Source organism: Myotis lucifugus, unplaced genomic scaffold (assembly GCF_000147115.1).
Source record: "Myotis lucifugus unplaced genomic scaffold, Myoluc2.0 scaffold_201, whole genome shotgun sequence".
In the NCBI taxonomy this organism is placed as follows: domain Eukaryota; kingdom Metazoa; phylum Chordata; class Mammalia; order Chiroptera; family Vespertilionidae; genus Myotis; species Myotis lucifugus.
The window spans coordinates 2,108,403-2,134,764 of NW_005871249.1; the positions used below are offsets into that span (position 1 = coordinate 2,108,403).

Sequence of the window (26,362 nt, forward strand, 5' to 3'; positions counted from 1 at the left end):
TATAAAGTATAATAAAAAATAAATTAGATATAATTTTTTCTAAGTTAAAGGATACACATAATAAGTATAATTTTTAAATTAAACATGATAATTCACAAAGGTAGAGCCCATGTGTAAGTCTCAAATAATTTTTATTGTGTAGTTTGATCTTTTAACATTAAAGTTATTAAATATCTAAAAAATAATGTATTATTTATATGCATGGTATTAAGTTACATGTAATTTTATAATAGTTTCCTAAATTCAAAATAATTGTACTTGCTTATATATGTGCTTAAAGTACTCTTTTTTATTGTAATTTAAGTAATTGTATTACATCTACCTATTAAACTGATAAAAATAGACCTGGTCTATTAAACTGATAAAAATAGACCTGCTATCAGTGTGTAAACCAGGATTCATTTAAGGTTCAGTGCCCCATGTACTCTTGGATCTAAAATAAATACAGCACAATTTGCTTTGGGAACTCTTCTCACTCCAGTTTTCCAAATCAGCAAACATCTTATTACCACTCTTATCCAATTGTGATTACAGGTTTTAAACTCTTCCACATCATTTTGATTACCATCTACTTCCTCAGTTCAGTTAGAATGACTAGATGGTCTATCTAGAGAATCTTACTAGAGTTGAGAATCAATTCTTCACACCACCTGAAAGCTAGAAGGCTAGCTAGCTCTTTAGCTAGAGTAAGAGAAAATGATTCTAAAATAAACTTTTGTTAGAAAATTGGATCTGACATGAGAAAAAGAAAACGAAATATTAGTAAAGAGAATACTATGCATTAAATTATATCTTTTATTGCTTTAATATTACTGATAATTGTGTTGTTTGTGATTAGTATAAAATATTAAATTTAGGAGATTAAATAAAGCCAGGACTCTGGGAATCATTTAAAATTTTCTCGCCCTTATATTCCTCCCTAGAGCTCCAAATGAAATTAATCACAAAATACTGTTTGTTCTGTCTTCTAACCGCACTAGTTCATGCGCATCTCTTTGCGGTACTGGAGTGGTCTCCTAACTGCTTCCCAGCAGTAGACTAGTTGATTTCCTATGCACCCTTCTCAGTACTGTCACTGAGCATAGTACTCCTTGCTTGAACTACATCAGTAGCTCCCCATGTGCTGTCATACAAATCTGACATTTTGAGATACATACAGAATCTCTTATTATATAGGTGTAGGACATAGTCCAAAGTCTTGACAATGACTATTTCTACACTTTAGGGTTATGCATGATTATTCTTTGTTTTTCAATATCTATAATAATTACATGTTATGTTGTATGTAAAGGAAGCAATTTTTCAATTAGAATTTTTTTTTAAATTTTCTATCTTGAGACTGACCATAATAGGGAAGAAATGTTTTCAAAGATGATGACAGATTATTTTGCTTGGCCAGTCTTATTGTTTCCAGTCTCAAACCAGGCGTTATATCACTCCATTTCTAAATTATCCCTAGAACCTCAAGGAGGGTCATCTATACTTGGGTTTCTTAGCTCTAAAGATTTGTTATTGGGTAGTATTAGAGATGGAGACACATGTTTTATTTAGTTCTGTGCATCTGGAAGTAGGTCAGAAGTTTATTTTATTTGTCATACCTATTCATTGCAGGTTTCCCCTATCTTTTCTTTCTTCTGATTTGAATGTGTTAGCTTTATTCTTCTGATTTCTTTTTAGTGGTTTGGAAATTGGATTCTGCATTATTATTTTAATAGTTCTAAAATTTTTATTATGCTTGTGTTAATTTTTATCTATGAAATAAACATATTATTACATAGTGTCATTTGGATAATTTAAAAATATTTTTATTTTTAAATTATCCAAATGACACTATGTAATAATATGTTTATTTCATAGATAAAAATTTTATTATTTGAAATACTTTGGATACCATCTTCTATTTGTCACATCAACCCATTCTCTTTCATTTTCCTTTGTCTTCTCATGTAGTTTGTAACTTCTTTATCATTAGGCCATTTTCAGTAAAGATTTGTCACAACCCACCCTGCACCCCAAGTTTGGAAGGTTGAAATTGGAGTTTATTCTTTCTGAAATCTTGGGACTTTATGCTCCTAGACTAGTTTTTATGTTCATTTTTCAATTTAATATTCTCTTTCTATAGAAAATCAGACTTTTGCTCATTCATTGTTGAGACTAGTGTTTTTTATGCCTCGGTGTGTGTGTGTGTGTGTGTGTGTGTGTGTGTGTGTGTGAATATCTATTTTTAAATTAAAGCTACCAGATGGGTAAGATTTCTCTCATTTTCCAGACCATTAGTAAATATTTCTTGCCTTTCTCTTTCCAAATCAAGTGCTTGTTCTTACCAGCCACTTTGCCTGCAATGCTTTTTACCCCATTTTACCTCTCAACATTTAGTTTCAGTGAAAAGGTGTTAGCATAAAAGTATCTTTCCCTTAGGACAGTGGTTTTCAACCTGTGGGTTGCGACCCTTTCACAGGGGTCGCCTAAGACCATCGGAAAACAACACTCCTCTATCCGTCTCAAAGTGGGTCCGCCCACATGCAGATAGGCCCACATAGGAGTACCTGGCGTGATGACATCATCGCACCAACCCCATCGCATACACCCAGCTTGTTGGTTATCAAGTCTAAATACAGCAGTAGACTTGTTGTGGAAGATGATCTTCGTTGTGCTCTTGCAAAGACTGCCCCGAGAATTTCTGATCTGGTGAGAAAGAAGCAATCTCAACCTTCGCACTGACATTGGCTTTTTAAGCATACTGTCGCAAAATGTAGCAATGTAGTTTACTGTTGTTATATTAAGACTGTTACCCATGCTACACCATGCTTCAAGACAAAATTTCATTTATTTGTAATTAGAAATAAATATTGCACAATATATAATTACATATTATTTCTGTGATTAATCACTATGCTTTATGTTCAATTTGTAACAATGAAAATACATCCTGCATATCAGATATTTACATTACGATTCATAACAGTAGCAAAATTACAGTTATGAAGTAGCAACGAAAATAATTTTATGGTTGGGGGTCACCACAACATGAGGAACTGTATTAAAATGTCGCGGCATTAGGAAGGTTGAGAACAAGTGCCTTAGGACCTCCCTTAACAGATGGTCCTCTTTTTCTTTTTGGTATTTAACGTCTACCATTGCTAGTATTATCAGCGCACATGTCCTTTATCTGGGAAGATCTAGCATTGGAGACTTGTGAGTGAAATGGAGTACTCCAACAAATTAGGTTAGAACATACTATATAACCAGGGAATATACAGGGCACATTGGGGCATATTGTCATTTATCTTTAGGTCTCTTTCTCATAATCATAATCTTCTTTAGTGATAAAATCAGAGAGAAGACATTTCATACATATTACATCAATTTTCTTCAAAATTAGAGCTTTTTATTTTGTCAGTTTAATTAATCAATTTTATAGCAAATTTGATATGGCTTAGACATAACAGAGATTTCATCTTGATTTATAGCCTACTGACATCTACTGCAGCTTTTTCTTTGGAGGGTGGTTGAGCCAGATCCAACAGATATCATTTTTATAAAGTTGGGGGAAAGTGTGGGAATTAAACATAGCTGCATCTCTGCTGGGCTGCATTCGGGTATATGAAATGGTGGGATGCTTCCACATAATTTTCTTTTCAGGATACAGAACAGCTTTCTGGGAGGGAAGTGATCTTGAGAGAAGACAGAACTGGACATGATGAGTTATAGCCAGTATCGAAAATCGAGCCCATAGAGGACAGTAATCCATCTTAGTACAGGACTCTAGCTGTTTGAATTTGGTGTCTGGAAAAGAGCACTGGACACCCCTGTGTGTTCCAAGGAAAGAGAGGGCCGTAAGTAAACAGTGCAGAACTGCTTCCTTAAGCTCACTTACATATTCAATACTCTGCCCACTGGTGTGTACTAATAGGTGACATTTCCACACCGTGGTGCTCTGAGCACGTATCTTTTCATTCAGAAAAAGTTTATTGATATATTTTCTTGGAACCTCCTCGGAAAATGTTCTTTACATTCCTAATAATGATGTTTGTGGCACATATCTCTCTTCACTTTAAGGAACTTATGCATGCTGACATGTGCAGAGGAGTCCCAGGGGAAAGACTAGCTAATACATGATTATCGCACATTCAGCATGCACCTGCTCTATGCCAGACAATGGTCTAAGTCAGTGATGGCGAACCTATCACATGCGTGTCAGAGGTGACACTCGAACTCATTTTATTGGTTTATTTTTCTTTGTTAAATGGCATTTAAATATATAAAATAAATATCAAAAATATAAGTCTTTGTTTTACTATGGTTGCAAATATCAAAAAATTTCTATATGTGACACGGCACCAGAGTTAAGTAAGGGTTTTTCAAAATGCTGACACGCCGAGCTCAAAAGGTTCGCCATCACTGGTCTAAGTACTGTGATATTATTATATTTTTCTTTTGTTGGTGACTGTCAGACAGGTCTATGTATTTCTGAGCTCTGTTCTTGGATCTAAGTTCTTTTTTATAGGTCTTGGCCCTCATTCAAAACAGTTGATATTTATACAGACAGAAAACTCTTGGATGTAAAGAAGTTCTGTAAATATTCATTGTTTTAGATATTTTTTAGAAAGAGAAGAAGGGGTTGGGGGGGGAAGAGAAACATTGATAGGCTTCCTCTTGTATGCCCCCTACTGGGGATCCGGCCTGCAACCCAGGCATGTTCCCTGACCTGGAATTGAATCAGCAACCTTTTGGTGCAAAGGTAGATGCCCAGCCAGCTGAGCCACACTGCCAGGGTGGTAACTATTCTTAAATTAGGATACTGTTCTGCTTCTACTATATACAAGGCCTCAAGAGGTAGTGATATCTAATCCACTGTCAATTTAGCAGAAACCTAGCCCAGGTTTTTTAGCAGCCACAATCTGTTAAGCAAACAAGGCCTCCCTGTGGTCCCCTTTGTCAGTGTGTAGTAAGAAAAGCTGGAGGGAGCGTTCATCCTTCCTGTCACTTTTACTCAATATTCTGTATGATCATTTCTCCAGGAGCCCTCACAGAAAAGCTCAGCAAATGGTAAGGTTATATGGTGAGCTCATGTGACCAGGAAGGAACAATTCTTCCAAAGGTGAGAAGGCTTAGTGAGGTGTCAGCGGAAACTGGAATGCTTGGCAGAGAGGTAGAGCATTTTTCAGGGAATGCTGACTAGCGAAACCATGTTTGTGTGTGTAGGTAAACTCTGGGGTTTCAATATGTTGTTTTTTTCTTTTTTGGGGGGGTGGGGTGTTGGAGAGCAGGAATCATGTAGGACTAATAGATGAAGACGTGGTATAATGTGGATTATTATTCATGCTGTGACCCTCTCAGAGCTATCAGGGTGGCTAGGCCTGGGAAATTTCTAGAAGATTACCTATTTTTACACTCAGAACTTCTTTCTTTTTTCTTTTTCTTAAAAATATATCTTATTGATTTTTTACAGAGAGGAAGGGAGAAGGATAGAGTTAGAAACATGGATGAGAGAGAAACATCCATCAGCTGCCTCCTGCACACCCCCTACTGGGGATGTGCCCGCAACCAAGGTACATGTCCTTGGCCGGAATCGAACCCGGGACCCTTGAGTCTGCAGGCCGATGCTCTATCCACTGAGACAAACCGGTTAGGGCCAGAACTTCTTTCTAACTCTACTCTATTGAACCTTTCTAGTTTCTTTTCTGAGAATTGAATATATATATTCAAAGAAGTTTTGTGCCCTGACCAGTTTGGCTCAGTGGATAGAGCGTCGACCTGCGGACTGAAGGGTCCCGGATTTGATTCTGGTCAAGGGCATGTACCTCAGTTGCGGGCATATCCCCAGTGGAGGATGTGCGGGAGGCAGCTGATCGATGTTTCTCTCCCATCAATGTTTCTAACTCTCTATCCCTCTCCCTTCCTCGCTGTTAAAAAATCAATTAATATATATATATATATATTTAAAAGAAAAGATGTTTTGTAGTGACTTCAGCCAAAAATGTTAGCGTTCAGACTCAACCATTATAATTAACACAACCATCCATATATCTAAATCCTATGAATCTGATTCAAGTTTTTGTCACATATTCCAAGATATGTTTTTACCTCTTTTGCAGATCACCAGGTCAGATGAAAAAAAATGTGGTTCAGAAACTGACTACTTATGAGAATAAAAAAATGTATGTATAGTAAAAAATGTGTCAAGAATCATTGAGACTACTCACTAAAATGTTTAAAATGGAAACCTCTTGGAATTGGAATTGAGAGCATGACAGATAGTTTTACATTTTACATTATACAGTTCTTTATTGTTTGATTTTCATGACTGTATTTCTTCAACTAAAGAAAAATGCAAACAAAATCAATAAAGAATTGATAAATTATTTAATACATTGAATTGGAAAAATTGACTAGCTACTTGGAAAATATATTTTGATAACAGTTCATCATATTATATTTCAAAAATAAATTCTAGATGAATTAAAGTTAAAACTAAAATAATGATATCTAAATGTGATAGAAAAATATAGGTGATTATCTAGTATTGATTAAAGAAAACCTTTTAACAAAACATGAAAGAATGGGAGAAAGTAAAGGCAATTTGACAGTGTCAGTGACATCATAACTGCAAACCACAGACTGGAAAATATTCACAATAAATTGGCACATAAAATGTTAATGTAATATATAAAGATTGCATATATTAATAAGAGAAAATTTTCATGAGCCAACTAAAGAATGTGGAAGAGAAAATGTAAATGGCTGATACGATTAGAAATACTCAATATTTTTGGAGTTATTCTAATGTTTTAATATCTGGTTGGGCAAGACAACTCTCCCCTTATAGCTTTTCTCTATCAGCATTTGCCTAGCTATTTATGCATGCTTACGTGTTCATATAAACGTAAAATCAAATCGATTAGGTTTCAAATACTGTATTTTTATTGGAATTTTGTAAATGATCATAAGATCATTTGTCATCTTTCTGATATCCAGGTATCCTATCTGAAGCAGAGCATGGCTTTCCATGTGCTCAAGATGTGCTTGTAACTCAGAGGAGGACATTACAGTTTTCACGATAGAGGTTTTGCAATTTTTAAGTTTAATTTTAAGTATTTGGCAGGTGTTGTTATTGCAAATGGGTTTTCTCTACCATGATCTCCTGTATCTAGTTATTGTTTGTGTAACCTGTGAAGGCTACTGATGTCTATAAGTTAATTTTATCTTTTGCTACCTGACCAAATTCTTTTATTGTGAACTTAAAATGGTAAGTTTTTTTTCATTGATTCTGCAAGGTTTCCTAGGTATATAATAATTTCTATGGCAAAGAGAAATAGGTTCAGTATCTATTTGCCAATTCTTATGATTGTAGTTGATTTTTTCCTGCTTGCACTTGCTGGTAGTTTCAGATGAATTATAAATGGTAATGGAAATGTGTGCATGCTTTCCTTTTCCCTTATATTAATGGAAAGTCTTGATTGATTGTCCATTAACTACATGCTGGGCTAAGAATTAAGGTAAAGAGATTATATATTTTTATAAAAACATCCATCAGTTTTTTATTTTTAAGTGATTTTAAATAAATGGGTTTGTCAAAGGCTTTTAAAATCTATAAAAATAATCATGTTTCTTAAATCCATTAATATGTTATGTCAATGGTTTTTAAATATTTAACCCACATTGCATTCCTTAAATAAATCTTACCTGCTAATTTTCTTAATGTAATCCCGAATTCTGCTTGCTAAAATGTCATTAGAACGTTTACCTGATATTCACAGGTAATATTGTTTTGCAATTTTCTTTCTTTTATCTGAGTTAGGTACTCATATTACAGGTTTTGCTAAAAAGAGTTTGGAAATAGTTTTTCAGTTTCCATGCTTGGAACAAGATGTGTAGCATTAGGGGCAACCTATCTGTTTTTGAAGTCTGGGAAGATTCCCTCGTAAAACAATCTGGGCCTGGGCCATTTTATCTTTACTTATTCTGTGGAAATTGATCTAAGTTTTCTATAACCAATTGAGTTCATTTTTGGAAACTGCTTTTTGAGGAAATTATATAACTCCTCTAACTTTTCAAACTTGTTTAGATAGACATATCAAAATAATCTCTTCTTTATAAATTTGTGGTGGTTTCAATAGTTATTTTCCCTTGTTATCTCTTATTTTTGTCTTTTTGTAACATAATCATGCTTTTTTTTCCTTGAAAGTTTTTCTACACTGTTTATAATTCCTCTCAGCTCATTCTCTCTTAATGTGTTTATTACATTTCCCCCCCATAAATCCACTAAAATTGGTCTTTTCAAGTCATTAAGGAGTTATGTAAAATCCAACAGTCACTTTTAGTCCTTCTTACTCATTCCTTGCTCCAAAGGTGTTTTTTACTTTGATTTCCAAAATAGGACACTTCAATAGCTGGTTTTACCTCCTTGAGCCAAATAATGTTTGGTCCCTGGGGCAGAGTCCTGAGGCTTCATTGTTTTACTATCTTCTCTGAATGTCATGCGTTTCATTGCTCAACATGCCATAAATGTGCTTAGTGCTCACAAATTAATATCTCTAACCCAGACCTCTGCAGGAATTCTAGAATTGTATATCTGAGTTAGACTCAAAGTAACCACATAGTAGCCATACACAAATTTCAGATTTAACATGTACAAAATGGGGCTCATAATCTTTTTAATTTAAATATCTTTTATTGATTTTTAGAAAGAGAGGCACGGAGAGGGATAGAGAGATAGAAACATCAATGAGAGAAACATCGTTTGGCTGCCTGCTGCACGCCCCCTACTGGGGGTTAAGTCCACAACCCTTGCATGTGCCCTGACTGGGAATGGAACCAGTGACCTCTTGGTTCATGGGTCGACATTCAACCGCTGAGCCATATCAGCCAGGCAGAACTCATAATCTTCCTTTCATGTTCCACTGAATACCATTTCGGTAAATGCCAGTACTGTCTGTCACTTGTGTAAGCTGAATTCTGGATATCATCCCTCTCTCTCTCGTTTAACCTCATACAAGATCAGCAAGTACTAAATAGAATGTGATTTCTTATCCAGTCTACTGCTACCATCCTTTTACAAGCAATCATTTTCTCTCCTCTAGATTATTGCAACAGCCTCTTGGCTGATCTTGATGTTCCCATTCTTGGCCATCCAAAGGTTATTCTCAACTCTAGTGAGTGCCACCCTCTATTTTATAGTAAATCAGATAATACCATGTTGTCACGCTTCTGCTCAAAATCTTACTGTGGCTCTCTGCCTAATTAGAATGAAAGTAACAATGTTTGCAATTAACTATTAGGTCTCTAATGAACTGCCTCTGCAGCCTACTTCATTATCTCACTGGCTTCATTTTCTCCTCATTTTCCTGGGTGCTTTGGGCTCAATCCCCACATGCCCCCTTGCTGTTCCCCCAATACTCTAAACAGGTTCCTGTATCCTGGGCTTTGCATTTCCTGTTTCTCTGCCTTAATTTTTTTTGTTGTATTTTTTTTTGTACAAATGTTTTTATTTATTTCAGAGAAAAGAGGGGAGAGGGATAGAAACATCAATGATGAGCGAGAATCATTGATCAGTTGCCTTCTGCACGTTCCCTATTGGGGATCGAGCTTGCAACCCAGGCATGTGCCCTGACCAGGAATCGAACCGTGACCTCCTGGGTTCAAGGGTCCATCCTCAATCACTGAGTCACACCGGCCAGGCTGCCTTAATATTTTTATTTCCTTCATTTATCTCCAAAATTTCCCTAGAAGATTCACTCCCTCATCTCCTTCAGGTAGTGTTTGCACAAAATGCTACCTATTCGATGAAGCTATTCCTGCCAATCTGCTGAAAACTGCACCCCACCAGCTGTGCTTCCTACCCTCTGTCTATGTTTTCTGTTACTCCACAGCACTTCTCACCAGCCCATGTGGTATACAACTTGTTTTAGGAGTTTCCTGTCCCTTAACCAAGTGTAAACTCTATGAAACCATAGGTTTTCTTTCTTGTTTGCTCCTCTATTCATAGGACATAAATGATCTAACACAGAATAGACAACAAATATTTATTCAATCCAAGAATGAATAATGGAATTAATTTTCTGATATTTCTTTAAAATAAATACCAATAAATAAGATATACATATTCCCCATAAAATCTTCAACCTGAGGCACAGGTTGAACCTATGGACAAGACCCCCCTTCATAATTTTAGTTTTCTTATAATTCTCAATACTCATCCTGGAACTGTTTACTTTTGAAGATTCTACAAATATTCCCTTGGGGATCTATAAACTGTTGTTTGGATCTCATTCCCTATCTTGTGACGTAGCCTAAAATTCCTGCAAGGTTTTTCAATTTCTCCTCCATGAATTTTCCCCGTATTATTTCTGCACATATTGATCCCTCTCTCTGTTCCTGTTAAAATCTCATCCATGCCATATGAGGATTATCTTATAAATTTAGATTTTGATTTATTCTTTACAGGTAAGCTTAATTTACACAGATGCACAACAAATAATATAAGAGTAAAGACAGCATTTCCTAATTTGTATCTATTACCTTATCATTATCATTATAGCTGGCAACGTAGAAATGTAAATATCTAATTGTAATGAATATATTTATACAACACAGATTTTAAATAGATTATATAGCAGAAATTCTTTTCTAAAATCAGAAAATCTTATCACTCAACTGAAGTGACTTAGTTACAAAAAACCTTAATGGTTCTAATGATAATTTTTATGATCTCTTATTCAGGATATTTAGTTGCTAATTGTTCCAAGAATCTGTTATAGTAAATTATACCCTTCTGTAGACATCTGGATTCTTTGAAGGGAGAATTAACTTTTAATTCAAATTTGATAAATGCCAAAGATTTCCTGAAGGCGCCTACAATCTGAGAGGAATTTTATTATTTACTAGTATTTGACTATTTTAAACATACTCATATGGAACAAAAGAGTAAGAAAAGAGTAATTTTATTGGCTCTCAAAATGTAAAAGTACATCTCCTTTAAAATGTTATTTATTTATGGGTTTCATTTGTAACCTCTTTGGAATGATGTATTAATGGCCGTGGGTAGTGAAAAAGCTCAGACATGTACTCTGAAGTGTCTCATTCTATGGGGCTTCCATATGATGTTTGTATCACATGTCTGGTATGACAAATGCAAACTATATTTGTATTAGATAATTTCAAATTTCAAGTATTTATCTATAAATATGAGTTTTATTAATATATATATATAGCCAGCGACCAGAATGCCATAATGACTGGAATAATCGGTTGCTATCATGCCACTGTGGCCAGCAAACTGGCCCGATTGGGGCATGGGGCCAGCCAGCCAACCTCCCGTGGCCCCTCTCCCCAGCCAGCCTGCCCCTGATCAGATTCCCCCACCCCAATTGAGGGCAGGGCAGCTGGCCAACCGGCCCTTGGCCCTTCTCCCCTGGTCAGCCCTGCCCCTGATCAGCCTGCCCCACCCCAATTGGCCTACAACCTCTCCCCCTGGCTTGCCCCATTCCTGATTGCCCCCCCACCCTGATCAGGGGCAGGGCCGGCCAGCCAACTGCCTGCGGCCCCTCTCCCCAGCCAGCTGGCCAACATTTGAGCTAGTAGTTTATTACTTCATGAGCAGAAAAAAATCAAGAAGTCAGCCTATATAACAGTTATGTCTAATTGAGTTTCCAAAATATTCCCTGTTAATTAATGTATAAGTATTAATTAATAAATTCTCATTTTTAATATACACATAGAGGATATTTTAAATTAGCAATAAAAAGAAAACCAGTAAAAATATCTATACTAATAAAAGGGTAATATGCTAATTAGACTGGACGTCCTTCCAGACAAAGCCACAGTGGCAGGGGCAGAGGCAGAGGCGATTAGGGGAGATCAGGCTGGCAGGGGGAAGCATTAGGGGGCGATCAGACCGGCAGGCAGGTGAGTGGTTAGGAGCCAGCAGTCCCAGATTACGAGAGGAATGTCTGACATCCCCTGAGGGGTTCCGGATTGGAGAGGGTGCAGGCCAGACTGAGGGATCCCCACCCAGTGCACGAATTTCATGCAGCAAGCCTCTAGTTTAGATATAAATCTGCTTACTCTCTGTTATCTTCATTGAATTATATAAATTCTCACAAGTTTATATGTTTCATATTTAGAATTGTGTCAATAATGTAAAATCTTTTGCTTTAGTAACTTTATATAGCTTAATGATTTTGGGGGTTGGGCTTGTCAGAATATCTGAGTTTTGAAAGTCACTATATTTATGAAAATTTAATAAAGCCTATTAAAGCAATATACTACAGGCTATTTAATCAAGGAATATCAGATGACTGACCTGACAACTTCATAGCCACTTGATCAAGAGTATCTTTGTCTACTAAGCTCTAGAATCCTTTTGACTTACAGAGAACTGAGAAGTGTGTTTCTATGCCAGTTTACTCTTTGCCATTTAAAACTTTCCTTTCTTTTCCTTTGCGCTAGCTCTTGTGTCAAACTTGTCAGCTCATTAGAAGTAAAGGTCTTTTTAACTCCCCGCAGAGCTCTGAAATGAGTATTTTGGCCACAACCGTGGGAGCTGTCCCCAACCCTGAATTATTCTGCCATGTTCCTTAATTGTGTATGAAGACAAAGATATGTCAGCAATTTAGTTTTGAAACCTGACCTATATCATTTCCTGAACTTGGCTTTTGTTTTTTATTTTGTAGTTGTCTTTTTTAGTAATTTCAAACATCATAACATATTTTGAACAGAACAGAACTAACTTCCTGAGTCCCAAAGTAAACTGTCTTCTTGTAATGTAGAAGTTATAAAATATTTAGACATATTTAGTTCAACATACTACTCATATTATAAATTTTTCCCATACCCATGCAGATCTAAATGAAACACACACACACACACACACACACACACACAGAGATTAATTCAATCAAGCTAATAAATTTTGAAAATTGTCACTTGCCTCTCCCCTCCCCCCTCATACTAGAGTGTTTTCAGGGTTTAAAGCAGGGGTGGGCAAACTTTTTGACTGGAGGGCCACAATGGGTTCTTAAACTGGACCGGAGGGCCGGAACAAAAGCATGGATGGAGTGTTTGTGTGAACTAATATAAATTCAAAGTAAACATCATTACATAAAAGGGTACGGTCTTTTTTTTTTTTTTTTTAGTTTTATTCATTTCAAACGGGCCGGATCCAGCCAGTGGGCTGTAGTTTGCCCACGGCTGGTTTAAGGAGATGTTCATAAAGGAGAATAAGCAAAGCCTGCGGGACTATTTGCAAATGAGTCTTGTGCACCCTTAATATCTGGTGCAGCAGCTGCCACCAAAGAGTTGAAATGAATAAATGATTGAATCCTTTCTACTTTTTGTTAGCCAGTTGGTGAGGTAACATTCCTTAAAGCACCAAATTATCAGATCTTCTTTATTGTTAAAAGTAAATTGTTGCTTGGGGGCAGGGGTAGAAGAAAAAGAAAAAGAATGATGCTCTCAGACCACAAATACTCTTCTGTTCTAACTGCACTTCTGTGATAGTTGCCTATGGGTAAAAAACAAAATGCCTAAGTGCTGCTTGCAATTGCTCCAAAATTAAAAGGTGCCCTCTGTAGCTTCTGGATATGAAAAATGCAACCTCTAGATTACAATTATAGGAGTTAAGTCTCAGCCTGAAAGTCAGTATTTTTCTCTTAGTACCTAGCTCTGGCCATTCATAGTGTATAGACTGCCAGTAAGTAAAGGATGAGAGAAAACTAGTGTGGATGCAAGGTCTCATATATTTCATATTATCATTATAGAACAACTCTAAGTCAAAGGGAAAATATGTCAACTGACAGTCACATTGATGTTTTCAGATGTCTTTAGGCTTATGGAGGTATAAAGGAAATAAAGAAATGCTTTCCCATTTAAACTCCAGATTGGGAACAATTTATCGAATTTTCTCCTTTCTCCAGACTGTCATCTTGAAGGAAGCCTTGAAGATAACATGCAAAATTGACATCCACAAATTGAGAACCTATAAAATTATTTTAAAAATTCACATTGTTGAATAACATATAATGTTATACCAAAAATACTTTAAAAATACATTTTTCTTACTATAACATATAATGTTATACCAAAGATATTTTAAAAATACAGTTTCTTACTATATAGTACTATATTTGTATACATGTATTGATAAAAATTGCATGTGTAAGGAGTTGTGTATATCTCTTAAGTTTTTATTTAAAATAATAAAATGTAAATAGTCAATGGGAGAAGAGTTTGATCTCTAAAAGTCTAGCTACAAAAGAACATAAACTAAAGAAATAAAACAACAATTTAGCAAAATAAACATTTGTTCAGCTAAATGAGGTAGAAACTCAGAACAAGGATACTCAAAATAATAAAGCTAGGAAATGAATTCAGTAGACTCAGAAGTTAATTCTTACTGAGAAAGAATGATTTCATGAAATGAAGTTTTGTCCATATGGTGTTTCTTTAGTCACAAAGATTAGAGGATGTGGACTGGAGGTTTTCGTTGGCCTTTGAACCCGCTCTGAGAAGTAGCAGAAGACAAGGGCTCTCTTGGAGACTCTGTAGGAACAAAGATGCTCCCTTGACACCCATAGAACATCAGAAAACAGCCTATAAATATAACTGCTAAGGTATTTTCCTGTAGAAACCCCAGCAAGATTCTTTTCAGATATAGACCAGCTTATCCTAAAATTTGTATAGATATCCACAAGCCCTGGAATAGCTAAAGCAATCTTAATGAATACAGTGGGAGAGATCACCCTACTTGATACCAAGTCTTACAATCTAACTACAGTAATCAAGAGAGAAGCAGAGAACAATGGAACAGAATAGAGAAATCTACATAGACCCACACAAATATACTTAACTGATTTGACAAAGCTACAAAAGCAATTCAATGGAGAAAGGATAGCCTATTCAATAATTGTGCCAGAGCAATTGAACATTTATAGGCATAGAAACAAATCTCTAAGTCTCAAATTATATATATATCCTATTTAATAAAAGGCTAATATGCAAATTGTCCTCTCAGGAGTTTGATCGACTGGGAGTTTGACTGCTCACTATGACATGTGCTGACCACCAGGGGGCAGCACAGATTGAAGGAAGGCCCTGGCCAGCAGCTGGCAGCCAGGGAAGGAAGGCCCCAATCATCTCTGATCTAGCCGGCCAGGCTTAGGAACCTTACATGTGCACAAATTTCATTCTCCGGGCCTCTAGTATATATATGTCATAGACTTAAATGTTAAATGTACAATTATAAATCATTAGGATAAAAAATAATATCTTTGGAATATGGCAGTAGACTTGGTATTAAACACATGATCTATAAAAGAAAAAAAAAGGCTAAATTGGATTTTATCAAAATTGGAAAATTTTGCCCTGTTATAAGACAATCAAAGAATGACTTAAAATATATTCAAACTACATTTGATTAAAGACTAGTCAAAAGAATATATACAATTAAATAATTCCATTAGGAAATGGAATAATAAATGAAGAGAAATTGTATCAAAGAAGATATGCCAATGGAAAATAGCACATGAAGAAAAATTGCAACATCATTAGCTACAAGGGTGATGTAAATTAGAGTCACAATGAGTTATGACTATACAGATATCAGAATGGCTAAAATAAAATAAAAAGTACAAGTAAAACTGGGGTAATGTGAGTAATATCAGTAACTGTATAAATGTCAATATGCTGGTTGTACCATACTTTTGTACTGAGATGGTCTGGGGAAAGGGTACACAGAACTGATGATCACATGTGACTGCAACCATGTCAAATTAAAAGTTTAATTAAAAATAAATTGTAATACAGATTTGAAACCAAGCGTATTTGTCTTCTCAGTAAATGTGAATGTACTTTACTCACCTATTTTGTGTTTAAGCAAAGGCGTACTATCTTTTCCCACTTATATATTTGGAAAATTATAATTTTTTAAAATTCAGAAGGTAATCAAAAATTAAAAGCAGATTTATATAGTATGTAAATATAGATTCCATCTAGCCCTAGCTGGTTTGGCTCAGTGGATAGAGTGTCGGCCTGCGGACTTAAGGGTTCCTGGTTTGATTCCAGTCAAGGACACATGCCTGGATTGTAGGCTTGATCTCTAGTAAGGGGTGTGCAGGAGGCAGACAGTCAATGATTCTCATCATTGATGTTTCTATCTCTCTCTCCCTCTCCCTCTCCCTTCTTCTCCAAAATCAATAAAAATATATTTTAAAAAAACTCTATTAGATTCCATCTAGCTAGTTTCCTATATATCAATTTATATCTATTTTCAAATATTACTAGAAATAATTTTTAAAAACAAATTTAAGTGGCCCCCTGTTGCTTTCTTGATAGGTTACTTTTCCAAACAGATTATCATTACTGTATTTTTGCAAGTAGTTTCTATTAACAATATTTTAACCTTAGTAAGCATAGCATTTCAATTTTATTGTCTGAAATTCCTACTGACACCAAACTTTTTTTTTAAAGTACATGGGTCATTTCTTTTTTGTGTATCTGTGAATATTCTCTACATGACTTCTCATTTTGGTGGGGTTCCATAGGATTGTAAAGTTCTAATTCTTTTTTTTTTTGTAGGTTAAAGTAGATTTGGTGGGAGATATATTTTGACTTATCAATAATGATTGTTTCTTTTCCCTCCTTCCTTCTTCCTTACTCCTCTTCTCTTCCTTTTTCTCCTTCTTTATCTCTTTCTCCCTCAACTTCTCTACATGATTCAGGACCAGTCACCCCTAGTGAATAGAATTCTTGTCGCAGTGTAACCCACAGGTTCTGGAAAACCACACATTTCTGTCAGCGAATCTCTAGAAGATCCCTGGGTTTGGCTGCCCATGTTAGCATAGTAAGGGAACATACCTATCATGGTGATCCTTTGTAAGGAACTGGTTTGACAACTTGTTAGAAAGTGGTTTATAGTGGTGAAGTTTCACCAGAGCATTATATCCCATAGAGGCACAAAAGCCATCATCTATTGTCCAACTCTTTCTTATTCATGTTACCTTTCACGTTAAGTAAATAATATCAATTTATGTGTGTAATTCTGCATTTATGTGTATGTCTGTGTATGTAAATTCCTCCTTTAATTCTCAAATGCCTACTATGGACAATCTAACCCAAAACATTTAAGAAAGAGTGAGATCTTGATTAGTTCGAATTAAGAATAGTTTCCTATCTTATGAGTTTAAATTTGCTAATATTATTGTTGTTGTTATTATTTTCTTCTTGTAATATAGCATCATAGTTAATTGCACAGACTTTGGATTTAAAGCAGATTTCAACACAAATATTATCCCTAATAATTTTAACTTTATTATTTAGGTGATATCATTTACATGTTTTGAGTTTAATTTAACTTTTATGTTCTTTAAAGTATTAAATTATATAGTACATACTAATACAGTTTATAACAGGGCCTTGGTTCCTATGAATTGAATGAAGCATCTATTTTTATTATTATTATTTTCTGTAGAATCCCTCTTAGTGAGACTAAGGAGGAAAAAAAAGGTAGTGATGAAGCTGCTAATATCAAGAGTTATGCTATTGCAGTTATGTTCATTTTAATTGGGAATACCTCTATTTTTTGAAAGTATAGAAATTATCTGACTAAATGTGTGAAATGCCATTGCTAGTATAGCTGCTCAGCTTAGCCAAGTGATAAAGTTGCCAAGATTACTTTCAAAGGCATTAGTGTTGTGTGGGAAGTGATATAGTCTGTATTCTAGCACTGTAACACTTGTAACAAAAAACACTTACTGTATGTCTTAAAACGTAACTTAGCCACTTGAAAAACAGTTTGTCTTATAGGAGAAATGCAAAGTCCTCAGTGATTTGAGAAAACCGGGTCAGTTATGTTATCTCAGTGATTACACACAGATATAGTCAAGGACCTTGTAAACCTTAAATGACTTTCATCCTCTTGTAAACTCAAATCACACTCCGAGGAAAGTATTCATTTGTTTGCTGCTTTAAGTAACATGCATTTTCTCCTTTAGTACTGATATCACAAACCTATATGTCATTTGAAGAAGGTTAATTATTAAATAAGCTTGAGTGATATCCTCTTCCTTGAATAAAATAATCTCACTTAATACATGAACAGAGAAATTTAAAAATGTCAGTACAGGCACAAGAGCAGTGACCTGACCAATCATTTCTAGAACTAAGACAGGGATTAAAATGAAGTTGAATCATCATTCTGAGGCTCTACTGAGACTATCAGTCTGAGAATAATGAATATAAATGTAGATTATGGGTGTCATTTGGAAATTTCTCCTGTATCCCTTACAAGTGAGAAGGCCATAGGTCAATAAAAAAATATCACATTTACAATATAGTCACAATATATTATCTTAAAGAGAGACATTACTAGCATGAATGTTATATTACTGACCTCAGTAAATGATAGAACAGGTTATTTACATGAATTATCTTCAGTGTTATATTTTCAAACTAACGCTAAAAATCAGTGGAGGAACCGTCAACTCTTATTTTGTCCTTAATCTATTGTGTTAGTGGTAGCAATCGTAACTATTTAAATTCCAAAATAGTGGTACACAGAATTTAAAACAAAGCTGAAAACAGAGCATATTTTTATATGTAGTAAATATTAGGATTATAATGAGTTCTTCCAAATTGTGTACTGTATCTTAATAAATTTCAAGAAGCAAGCACAATTTTGTGAATATATCCAAAATATTTCTATTGTCTGTGTGTTTTTAACATAGAGATGGTTTTTAAGACACCATAAGTTTAATTTATGAAAGAAATTGAAACCAACATCATAAACCATCCCACTGACGTCCTGGAGCTCCTGATAACAACCAGGGGATCAGTGAAATAAAAACGGCCCCTTTCCTTCCCGCCGATGCCCCAGTTCCAGGCACCAGAGTTAATCACTTTTAAATGCTTGTGTTTTTATCCTTAGTTTTTAAGATTAGTTATCATCATAAGTATTTTCTGTGTTATCAGACATATATGGACTGTATTGACTGTGAAAGATAAGGAATTTAATTGATCTCACTACCTCTGTCTCCTTTTACTATACTACCTAACAATTCTACTTAGACATTTATTTTTTAAATTCTAGGACTCACCCTCATCACTTTAAATTGTAAACTTTTGCTGAGTATTACATTAATTATTGTCAGGGTTTATAATAATTACATTTTGTTTGTTAATATTGTCTTTAGGTCAAATCTAAAAATTCAGGTGTAATATACAGGAAAATATTATACTTATATAGATAATTTTTATTCAAAATCAATTGGTTTTGAGCCTACAGAGTAGCATTAACAATGCTGTTTTATTAATATTGCCATTAAAGCGGCAGTATTTAAAACATTATAAGTAAAGAAGTTTTGCTTTCACAAACTCTAGGAAATGCTCAAAATCTTGCCATAAGTTAGTCTGCTTTATATATACAAATATTTCTTGGTAGATTATCTTTATTCTTGTGGGGGAAAAAACACAAAAAAACTAAATAATTTCATTATATCTCATCAGCAGAAACATCCAGATTTTTTATATCACATATTTTGTTAAATGAAGACTTTTTTTTCCTCTCAGATGCATTGTAGTGAACCCTCTAATTTTGTTGACTCTAATATTATTTACTTTTTCTTAATACGAAGTATTTCAATTTCTCTTTCTCTTTACTCTGTTAATTTTCTTCCAGTATCTAGAAATTTTTGTTAGCTTATTCATATTTTAAAATATATTACTGTATTGACAAATAGCAATTGCTTGTGAAGGATTTCAGGTAATATGCATATTATATATTAACATATATTATATGTTGTGTATGTTACATATATGTTATCTGTATACAATTAATGGCCCCTCTCAGACATTCTCAAGTGTCAAAATAGAGAAGATCTGACACTGGAGTCAGGTAATTTACTGGTTTGATCCTTAGATATGATATATACCTTTCTTTGCTCCTCCCTCAACTGGCTCCACTCAATATGCAAGATATTGACTGATTGGCCCAGAACTTCCAAAGAGTATTTACTTAATAGTTTTTTTTAATGACTGTATTATTTTCATAAGCTTTTACAGTCTTAAACAGTTTATAAAAATATTGTTAATGATATACAGTTTTATCTTCTTATCAAATTGATCGAGTAGAATGGGCATACATGAGTATTGCATGGTATAAATTATTAAATTAAAATCTTAGATGAGATGACTTTACCAAGATATTGAAATGATGCAACTAGAGATACAGAAAATCTACATAGAAGTAAAATAAATATATTACTTTCTGGTTGAAGAATAAATTAAATTCTCTGTCTTGTAAGGTTTGTGAACTTTACCTTCAGAAATAGAAAGCAGTCTAGCTACTATTCTTGGCAGTCAGTCTAGTTACTATATCTAATAATGATAGCAACTAGTTACTATCCTTAGCAATTAAATTATGAATTGATTTGTAATGAAGAAAACCAGGAATATAGACTTTGAGTTTTTTAGCACATAAAAATTTGTTCTTGTTTTACTGCTGATCGAATATATAAATAATCTGCATTCTGACATGTTTATAGCAAAACATCTGCTTGTACCTTATAAACCAACAAATTACACAAACACTTTGGAATGAATAAAATGTGCAATAACAATTGAAGGAATTTACATCATAAATTATATATAATAACAACATATTTTGATTCAAGGACAGTGTTATCACAAATGCCTTATTTGTAATAGTAGAATGTTAGCTAGCCAATTAAAATAGAAATATACCTATAATTTTTGAAAATATCCATCAAATATTTTTGTTATTAATGTTGTACTATGAAAAATTGCTTGGGATTAAATCCAGATGCTTACAGTTCAATTAGGTCTGCTTTTGGGAAAAAGAAGTTTTGTCATTTGGATATAGCATTGTATAACATTTATGTTATTTCCCTTACAAAATATTTGAATATATGAGTGCAAAGAATTGGATAATAAATAGAAGTTAAATGAGAATTCAAAGTTCTTTAGCTTCAGAATTTCATTATAAAGTATTTTTTAGAAATTTTAAAAAGCAATTTATGAATATATAGGGTGGGACAAAACCAGGTTTACAGTTGTAAGTACATGAAACAGTTTATTATTGCATTACTATGTATTAATTATGTATTATTTTCCATAAGAACGATTGGAAACCTACTTTTGCTCCACCCTATATTTCATGTGCTATACCTATATTTGGGATACATAAATTACATATACATATATATATATACATATATACATATATACATATATACATATATACATATATATATATATACACACATACATATATATTTAACAAGGGTACTCACATGCTTAGGAATTTTATACTACATAGATAATATAATATCATGTTTTACTTATTTATGGTTTGTCCTCTCTGAGTATGTGTATGTCTTCTTAGTATGTGACATGCTATAAATACTAGAATATCAGTGTGTTAGAACATTACCTCATAAAGAGGAGCATTCTGAACTTGTATAGGAAGATGCCTTCATAAAGATATGCTTGAATTGCTATGCAAAGAATGAGACAAAGAAACCAAATAAAGGTGGAGGGGGGAGGGTTGGAGAGAAAGAATAGTGAAGAAGCAAGGAGCTTGACTTAACTAAAGAATTTAGCCATGGAAGTGGATGTGGTCACCAAGTTGGAGTATGAATATAAAACAGACATTCTGTTCAATTGATTTAATTGTTACCTCACTACACTAGTAAGTAGGATGAGATAATTTGCAGGATCATGGCACTGAAGGAAGTGTTGAAAAGAAACAACAGGACATGATTTGGGGAAGACAGCTAAGCATGTGTGCTTTAGAAAGAACTAGAAACAGGGATATAGTTGGTAAGTGGAATTAGCCTCCTTTATCCTCTGCTCTCCTACCCTAGGCCTGTTCTGGCTTTCTCTAAATCACTTAGAGATGGTCACTGTTAACTTCAGTTCTACATTCAATTGAAATTGTTCAATTGGTTGTACTTAATTTGAGTTCAAGATATGTTAGTAAAAGTGTCTGATTGACTGACCTGGATGAGGTGATGAACTCTTGCTTGAATTGCCGGTACTGTAAGCATGTCAGACCAGGTAAGGAAATGGCAGTTTCTGTGGGAAGCATGTTGCTGAGAAGGGGTTGGCGAAGGGGGAGGCAGTAATTCCCACAAGAAGGATTCCATTGTGGGCTGAGGTCTATGTTTGACATGACAAACAAGAAAAGTTTGCAAAGGATGCCATTTGGTACTATCATAAAGTAGAATAGCAAAAATGTAGAAAAACATGTCATCTTAAATATTTATCTAATGGTTGTTACTAGTACCTAAAATGGAACTTATATTAAAGAAGAGATGCTAGACTACATGTTTTAGGGAAAAAATCCATTCTTAAAATCCCAGGGTGAAATCGATGGAAACTTACAGAATCTTTTAAGAGCTGGCTGAGAGATGACCCGTTGTATTTCCGCGTGCAAGGTTCTCCTTCATGATGAGAAGGATCTTCAGATGTTTTAACAAAGCCTAAGAGACGACTTTAGTTTAAGAGGCCACATGCTACAGCTTTATAAACTCAGTATCGTACATGGCAAAACGCTGTGGGGATTAGGAAGTCCGTGAACCATAAAATGACTCAAAGAAGGAAAACTCTTATCTATAGTCTCACTGCCTAGTCTCTCAGGGAGAATCAGCTTTCTCATCTGTGTCTTCATGGTGTGTCTGTCCTGTTATGAATGACATTTACCTAATATCCCCTCAGTTCCCAGTTAGCAGGATACCTACAATTTTAAGTTCAAGTTCATTTTACCTACCCCTCCTGTGCAACTCATCTCTTCTAAATATGCACACGCATGCACACATGCATTGAAGTACACACACACACATACACACAACTTAGTTATAGGATGAGGCTAATTACAAAACAATTCATAAAAAGATTGTGAAATGCTTATTTTTTTTTCTTTACAAAAAATCTTCTTTTGAGATTTCTTTAAAATGGTGCTTGAGTATACAAATAACAATAATTTGTCCTGGGGGCTTCATTTCCAGGGTGAACTTTGTAATCATTTGGAACTAGAATTTTTTGGTTTTTCTTTTCCTTACCAGAAAACTTTCTTCAGAATACTATGATACACATCTGAGCCCAAAGAGAAATATGTGCTGGTAAATGAAGTCTGAAAACAAAATTAAGAAAACAAAAGAATTCAAAAATTTTAATAAAGAAGAGATACAAATTAACTCAGAAATAATCATAAACATATTAGGATTCCCTACTGGAATTACCTAAGAAAGTAAATTTAACTTACATTTTCTATTTCCATAGATGCCAAGGTTTACTAGATTTCAGGCTAACTTCCTAGCTGCATAAAATCTACTTAACTCCCTTTCTTTTGGTGCTTTAATTAAAATGAGGACAATAATGTGCCTATTTCCCAAGATTGTTGGATATGCCATTGGCTCAGAATTTGCTAAAGCGCTCTCTGAATTAGGCTGGTATGCCTGATTTCATAACAGTTAGGGTGGAAATTGAAGATGCTGTCTTGAGATTCTGGAAGGACTTCTTAGACAAGACCTTACCATGTAGGCTACTTAGGCAGAATGGCCATACCTTCAGGTCTTGTCTTTAATTTACAGGTCCAGAAATGTGATTTTGCTCAAGGCAAGGAGTGATCCTTCTTTTAGGAACTAAATTATGCTCATAACAACTGACAAATATCATGTGCAAAACCAGAGCTATGATCAGCATTACCTCTCTTTCTTACTTCTTATAGACAATAAGAAGTTGCATCCATGAAGCAGATCAAATTCCTAGCACTGTTCAGCATATTCTCTCCCGTATTCAAAGACAGCTGTGAAATCAAATTATAAACAGAATTTAGTGGTACTATGCATAGGCTATCAAAAAATATTTGTGGAGACATAGCTTTTAACGCTTTTTGAACCTCCTGCTATACAATGCACCTCCTTTTTAATAAGTATTCCTACAGAGTTTGTAAAATACAGGTGATTAAACTAGTGTTCAGGGGACATGATTCAATCTGTTCTAAAATACAGGTGAGTAGGGGACCCATTGGGCAAAATGTCTGGGGAACTCTGTACTGAACAAAGTAAATAGGTTTCTTTATTGTACACATCTAGACTATTTTGGATACTAACATGCATTATGAATCTCTGAATGTGAATATAGCATGCAACAGTTTTCTAAATTTACTTGAAAACTGAGCATTTTTTCCACTAGGTTTATTATAATTCTGGTATTCTATTAAACACCAGAGGCCAAGTGCACGAATTCGTGTACGGGTGGGGTTCCTCGGCCTGGCCAGGGATTGGGGCCAAACAGGGGCTGTCTCGCCCAGTCTGAATCAGGGCCAATCAGGGCTGGCTGGCCGGCCCTGGGAAGTTGGCTGTGGGAGCGCACTGACCGCATGGCTGTGGGAGCGCACTGACCACAAGGGGGCAGCTTCTGCATTGAGCGTCTGCCCCCTGGTGGTCAGTGTGTGTCTTAGTGACCGGTTGTTCAGTCGTTCAGTCTCTTAGGCTTTTATATATAGAGAAGTTTGAGAAAGACAGGAATGCTAATAGTGAACCTTTAGGCTTTATAGTCATGTTGCAAAGATTAAAATATGGATGTTTCTCAGTCAACTACTTATGGATGGCTGTCTGTAGGGTGCATAGCATTATTATTAATTAATTATGTAATATTTTTCTTAAGTCAAATCCCTGATGTTTTTTTCAGTTGTCACATTTACCAACAAGAAATGTGCTGTGTTTTAATAGCATCCTCAGTTTTCCTAGAGAACTGTTGATTAAGAAGCCTGTCTTCTGCCAAGGTTGATTATCACATTCTTAAGATGTAAACTTGAATTTAAAGTTAAAGCTGCACATTACAGGGATTTCCCTGCACATTTAAAGTTGTGTTATACAAGTAATATTATATTAGTAGGCTTGGTCACAGAAATAATTTTTTCCTTGCAGCAATTCCTGTGGAAGCCATTTGTTTTTAAGAATATTGAACATAAAATGCATCTGTATTACAAATGTTCCTACTGGATTGAACAGCTATGATCTATTCTCCATTTACTTCAAATAAACATTTGCTGTTCCCTGATATATAATATCATTACTATAAGGCTTATATCTTTGCTGATCCCTTATACTAGTACATAGTCTCATCAGATTTATTGAATGCATCCACATTTTCTCCACTTACTAGATTTTTATGATCATATCTACCATGTCATTAAGTATATTATTTTTTTATTTTATTTTGCTTCAGCATATTTTCATTCTGATTATTTTGTTACTAAGCAATTGCATATGTCCCAAGAAGTGAATGATATGTGAGTTGTTAGAAAAAGAAGAAAATATTTGTCAAGAAATTATATTTTAGCAAGAGAAAATTTAGAAAAAAATGAATTTTATTTTATTATGCATTTTAAAAATCATTCACGTGGTTAAAGGATGCCAATACAAATAAAAGATACCAACTGCAATGTTTATTGTCTTATTCAATATATGAGAACAGTTAAAACCTTTTCACAGTGCTGACAATTTGTGGTATATAAATTATTTGAAACATTGAATATTGGCTAAGAACAAAGGTAATATATTATGCTCCAGATGATAAAAGATATTTTACTAACAAAAACCTATAAAGATATTGCTATATAAGCTGAAATAGAGGTCAAATTTATAGTTCTATCAATTATTATCACTGTAATACTTATTTTCTAATAATAGGCAGGAATAAAGAAGGCCTATTGAAATGAAAATAACATACAGGCTTACAGCAAACAGCACAGTAAAAACACATTCAAAGCAGGCTGTCAACTTATGTTTTTATTTGTTCTTCCTTTTATGAGAGAAAACAGCATATGCAGGTGGCTGCCCCCTGCCAGCAGCCCACCTCCCACACAGAGTGTCCCCTGCCCACTGGCCCTCCAACCTGGGCTGATAGGCAGTTGCCCCACCCTCCCCATGGACACCACCATCACACCGAGCTGCTGGCCCACCTTCTCTACTCTGTGTGTAGGATTGTCCTGGAGACTCATTCCTGGGTCTTTCTTGTCCTAGGACTTGGGCACACCTGTGCCCAGTGTGTGCTTGGTGAGAGAGTGTATGGCGGGGGACAAGATTATTATTTCTGAGTGCCCGCTGTCTGAGCCCTTTTCCAGTGTGATACCCAGGGCAAAGTTGGTGACCCGTAGTGGTTCTCACTCTCCGCATCTCTGAAAGGAAGGAGGAGCCTGTCGTGGAGAAGAGAGACAGCCGTCTGGATGTCTAAGAAAGGTGCTACCAGAAAACAACCATAGGATTGTTGTCATTGAATGAACTGGCGATACTCCCTACAAATCAGAGCATTGATCCCCAGCGAGGATGTGCGGGAGGAT

General features: G+C 34.9%; 1 protein-coding gene across 3 annotated transcripts in view; it reads left to right on the forward strand.

Annotated features, from left to right (window-relative positions):
- SGCZ (sarcoglycan zeta) overlaps positions 1–26,362 on the forward strand; it is a 195,956-nt gene that overhangs the window by 53,788 nt on the left and 115,806 nt on the right. Inside the window, exon 1 of one of the 3 annotated variants that reach the window (XM_023761195.1) lies at positions 25,290–25,301. The exons of the other annotated variants lie outside the window; for them this stretch is intronic. Within the exon in view, the coding sequence (XP_023616963.1) occupies positions 25,290–25,301 (12 nt within the window). Of the gene's footprint in view, positions 1–25,289; positions 25,302–26,362 lie in introns of those variants that run through there. 3 annotated transcript variants of the gene reach the window in all.